At 41.6% G+C, this 5,555-nt stretch overlaps 1 protein-coding gene across 1 annotated transcript; it reads left to right on the top strand.

Moving 5' to 3' along the window:
• The first annotated feature begins 2,443 nt into the window (after positions 1-2,443).
• Positions 2,444-2,716, top strand: LOC129014417 (non-histone chromosomal protein HMG-17). Its single transcript, XM_054451826.1, is given in 1 exon segment — positions 2,444-2,716. A coding segment is annotated over 1 exon segment (273 nt).
• Positions 2,717-5,555: the final 2,839 nt, after the last annotated feature.

Here is a 5,555-nt window from a genome sequence, read left to right as displayed (position 1 = left end):
TTTCACATAAACAAAAGGGGCAGAAGAAAAATGTGGGGAATCTGCATTTTACATAAGATAACACAGACAAAATGAGGTAGGGGAATAATCAGATATGCATTTATGTCTGACAGGCTGGGTGACTGCACCTGTAAAGATAAGCTATCAATTTGCATTGCCATGGTGAAGTTTTAACAGCTCAGCAGAAATTTCCTTGTGGACAAAATGTAGGGGAGGCGTGTGGCTTTTCATCTTGTAGCCATCTTATTTAGGAACAAAAAGGGGCAAGCAGGTTTGTGTGACCCAGTTCCCAGCTTGACTTTTCCCTTTGGCTAAATGAGTTTGGGGTCCCCAAATTTCATTTCCCTTCACAAGTTCCAGCTAGTCTGGAGGCTGAGATAGAAGGATCACTTGCGCCCAGGAGTTTGGGGTTGCAGTGAGCTACGTTCAAACCTGTGAATAGCCACTGCACCCCAGCCTGGGCAACATAGTCACTGTCTCTCAATAAATAAATAAATAACACAGGTCCCATGCAATATCCAGAACATACTTACACTGAAAAAAATATTTGGCTAAGTGCTGTGGCTCAAAGCTGTAATCCCAATACTTCGAGGGGCCAAGGTGGGAAGATTGTTTGAGGCCAGGAATTCAAGACCAGCCAACATAGCAAGATCCCATCTCCAAAAAATTTTTAAAAAATTAACTGGGTGTGGTGGTGCACACCTGTATTACAAGTTACTTGGAAGGCTGAAGTGGGAGAATTGCTTGAACCCAGCAGTTCGAGGCAGCAGTGAGCATGATCCTGCCACTGCATTCCACCCTGAGCAATTGAGCAAGACCCTGTCTCTCTTTCTCTCTCTCTCTCCCACCCCATATAACATACACACACACACACACACACACACACACTATAAATATGTATATGGCATTCATATACCTGTAGCCCAGCTACTTGAGAGGGAGTGTATAGTATATGTGTGTGTGTGTGTGTGTGTATGTACCCCCTATAGTTCTATATATAGGAAGCATATATATAGGAAGTATATATACCATAGGGAGTGTATATATATACTATATACTCCCTCCCAAGTAGCTGGGATTACATGTATATAAATATTATATACATATATATATACTGTGTATATATATGTTATATGGGGTGGGGGAGAGAGAGCGAGAGATACAGAGAGAAAGAGAGTATATATATATACACACACACTATATAGTGTGTATATATATACTATATAGTGTATATATGTATATATAGTGTATATATTTTATTTAAAATTCAAATTGAACTGGACATCTGTATTGTACTTGACAACTCTGCTGGATGGCTATGTGGACAGCCACACGGAAAGCTGCTAGGACTACTGTCTTGGCTGAACCACAGCTGACACTGCCTTCTGGCAAGCTGTGGTTCCTATTCTATATCCTTCTAAGAGAACCTGATGCCAAGTGAAGCCTATGGTAGTGAAGAAGTTAAGAATACGCCAGCCCCAAATATGCCATTTTGGCATATTGATTATTCTGAGCTAAAGGCAACTGAGAACCCACCGACTCCAGGAAAGCTCTTTACCTCCGCTTCAACTATCCAAAATAAAGTCTACATTTCCCCTTTTGTAAAGGAAATTTACATTTATAAAGGAAATTTTCATTAGTAAAAATGTCTATACAAGGAAGAGAGCTACTCTCTGTACCTGAGAGACTTATCTGCATAAGGCAAACTTTATTTACCACACATTTCCTCCTCTCCCTTTCCCATGATTTGCCTCCCTCTCAACAGAAGTCTCTAAACCCCTATTTCTTTCTGTAGCTCAGGATAATATGTAAGTCTCAATCATCTGGCTGCTTCCTTGAGTTTCATATTTTTGTGAAACTCCCATGAATATGTATGTAATTAAAACTGTTTTTCTCCTGTTAATCTGCCTCTCAATTTAATTCTCAGGCAGTCACAGAATCTGGAACGGTAGAAGGAAGCATTTTTTCTCCCTTACAATTGTCTTGTGAATATAATTGTTTAGTCGAAATTAAGAAGACCATGAGGCCAGGCGCAGTGGTTTACGCCTGTAATCCCAACACTTTGGGAGGCTGAGGTGGGCGGATTATGTGAGGTCAGAAGTTCAAAACCAGCCTGGCCAACATGTTAAAACCCCATTTCTACTAAAAAAATACAAATTAGCTAAGCATGGTGGTGCATGCCTGTAGTCCCAGCTACTGGGGAGGCTGAGGCAGGAGAATCGCTCAAACCCAGGAGGCGGAGGTTGCAGTGAGCCGAGATCACACCACTGCACTCCAGCCTGGGCAACAGAGTGAGACTCCATCTCAAAAGCAAAAAGCATTAATTATAGGAGTAGTGTGAAGAAGAAGAGGTGAGAACGACTCCCTAGGCTGACCAAAGCCCGTGTGCCACCGTGTGCTGCATCCCTGCCGCCAGCACCTGTGTGCAGCCACCATTGCCACCATGCCCAAGAGAAAGGCTGAAGGGGATGCTAAAGAAGATAAGGCCAAGATAAAGGACAAACTACAGGGAAGATCCACAAGGTTGTCTGGTAAGCCTGCTCTGCCAAAGCCACAGCTGAAGCCTAAAAAGGCCCCTACAAAGAAGGGAGAGAAAATATCCTAAGGGGAAAAAGGAAGAGCCAACTCTGACAAAGAGGTGAATAACCCTGCAGAAAATGGAGATGCCAGAACAGAAAAGGCACAGAAAGCTGAAGGTGCTGGAGATGCCAAGTGAAGTGTATGGATTTTTGATAAATCTGTACTTCTGGTGACTGTACAGTTTGAAATACTGTTACATCCCAATGGATTATTCTTGCCTGCTGCACAGAAAAGCCCATACGGTGAAACAGCAGTGTTGCAGTAGAGAAAGAGTTCAATTATTGCAAGGCAGCTGAGTGGGTGGACAGGAGACATTTCTCAAATCCATCTCCCTGAAAGCTTGGAAGCTAGGGTTTTTAAGGATAATTTGGCAGGCAGGGGGCTAGGGAATGAGTGCTGCTGATTAGTTGAAGATGTAATCACAGGCGTGTCCAAAACAGTCTTTATTTGTTGAGTCAGTCTCTGGGTGGGGAGTCACAGGACTGGTTCAGTTAGTTCCTTGGTATGAGTCATGGGACCAGGTAGACTCAGTTAGTTGCCAGAATGCAAAAGTCTGAAAAACATCTCAAAGACCAATTTCAGGTTCCACAATAGTAAATTATCTATAGGAGCAACTGAGGAAGTTACAAATCTTGTGATCTCTAGCTTCATCACCTCTGAGCTGGAAAGAATTATAGAAAAACCAAGCTAGGGAACAACAGCTGGTTATTGTTTAACTATGCCCACATTTTAGCAGAATTCAGGTCCTTCCCATAATCTTAAACTTGTGGCCTTTCATTAGCCTTACAAAGGCAGTTTAACTCCCCAGATGGGGTCAGTTTGGAGAGGGACTATTATTATCCTTGCTTCAAAGTTAAACTATAGGCTGGCTGGGTGGAGTAGCTCATGTCTGTAATCCCAGAACTTTGGGAGATCGAGGTGGGTAGATCACTTAAGCCCAGGAGTTCAAGACCAGCCTAGACAACATAGTGAGACCCCATCTCACAAAAAATTTAAAAATTAGCTGGGTGTGTTGGCACATGCCTGAATCTCAGCTACTTGGGAGACTGAGGTGGGAGGATCACTTGAGCCCAGGAACTTGAGGCTGCAGTGAGCTGTGATGGCACCACTGCACTCCAGACTGGGTGACAGAATGAGACTCTGTCTAAACAACAACAACAACAAAACAAAACAAAACAATAAACTAAATTCCTCCCATAGTTAGCTTGACCTATGCCCAGGTATGAGCAAAGGCAGTTAGCATGTGAGGTTAGAAGCAAGATGAGTCAGGTGAGATTTCTCTCACTGTTACAATTTTTGCAAAGGAAGTTTCAATGCTATTTTTTTATTGTTTTATAAAAATGCAGAATCCTATTTTACTTTTTTTAAAGTTATGTTGTTAGTACACAAAACGCTTTTTTTTTGCGGGTGGGAGGGGCATATGTCACTAATAGAATGTCTCTGAATCTGGATTGATTGACTTTGGGAAAACACCTTTCCCTTCTAGTTTTGAAAGACTTCCTCTCAGCTCCTAGGAGAAGGGATTTATTGATGTTGACACACATAGCCACCATAGCACAAACACCCTGTAGGTGTGGAAAAACTAAAATTAACTTTTATGTCCTTTTGTCTCTTTCTGCCTTCAGCATTGACTTAACTCCTTTAAACCCAGACACCTGTTGGGACCTGACCTCCAATAGTTGGTTACCAATGTGTCAGGCAATCTGGACTTTCCAGTGATGCCACTGAGATGGTACCCCTTGAAAAAGTGGCAATTCCATTTGTACATTGTGAATCTTCAGATAAATTCTGCCGTTTTAATTTCATTTCCTGAAAGTCAGGGTCCGCTTGTAAAAATGTGTTCAATAACATGCTAAATGTGGAATGTCAACCGTCACTTGAAATTTCCCTATTCAGAACATCAGATAAAGATTTCAATAGGTTTTTTTTATATGTATACTTTAAGTTCTAGGGTTCATGTGCACAACATGCAGGTTTGTTACATAGGTATACATGTGCCATGTTGGTTTGCAGCACCCATCAACTCGTCATTTACATTAGGTATTTCTCCTAATGCTATCCCTCCCTCAGCCCCCCAGCCCCCGACAGGCCCCAGTGTGTGATGTTCTCCGTCCTGTGTCCATGTGTTCTCATTGTTCAATTCCCACCTATGAGTGAGAACATGCGGTGTTTGGTTTTCTGTCCTTGTGATAGTTTGCTGAGAATGATGGTGTCCAGCTTCATCCATGTCCCTGCAAAAGACATGAACTCATCCTTTTTTATGGCTGTATAGTATTCCATGGTTTATATGTGCCACATTTCCTTAATCCAGTCTATCATTAATGGACATTTGGGTTGGTTCCAAGTCTTTGCTATGGTGAATAATGCTGTAGTAAACATATGTGTGCATGTGTCTTTATAGTAGAATGATTTATAATCCTTTGGGTATATACCCAGTAATGGGATGGCTGGGTCAAATGGTATTTCTAATTCTAGATCCTTGAGGAATCGCCACACTGTCTTCCACAATGGTTGAACTAATTTACACTCCGACCAACACTGTAAAAATGTTCCTATTTCTCCACGTCCCTCTCCAGCATCTGTTGTTTCCTGACTTTTTAGTGATTGCCATTCTAACTGGCGTGAGATGGTATCTCATTTTGGTTTTGATTTGAATTTCTCTGATGACCAGTGATGATGAGTATTTTTTCATGTGTGTGTTGGCTGCATAAATATCTTCTTTTGAGAAGTGTCTGTTCATATCCTTTGCCCACTTTTTGATGGGGTTGTTTGTATTTTTCTTGTAAATTTGTTTAAGTTCTTTGTAGATTCTGGATATTAGCCCTTTGTCAGATGACTAGATTGCAAAAATTTTCTCCCATTCTGTAGGTTGCCTGTTCACTCTGATGGTAGTTTCTTTTGCCGTGCAGAAGCTCTTTAGTTTAATTAGATCCCATTTGTCTATTTTGGCTTTTGTTGCCATTGCTTTTGGTGTT

The sequence above is a fragment of the Pongo pygmaeus genome, chromosome 16 (assembly GCF_028885625.2).
Source record: "Pongo pygmaeus isolate AG05252 chromosome 16, NHGRI_mPonPyg2-v2.0_pri, whole genome shotgun sequence".
Taxonomy (NCBI): domain Eukaryota; kingdom Metazoa; phylum Chordata; class Mammalia; order Primates; family Hominidae; genus Pongo; species Pongo pygmaeus.
This window is presented reverse-complemented; position numbering and strand designations above follow the sequence as displayed.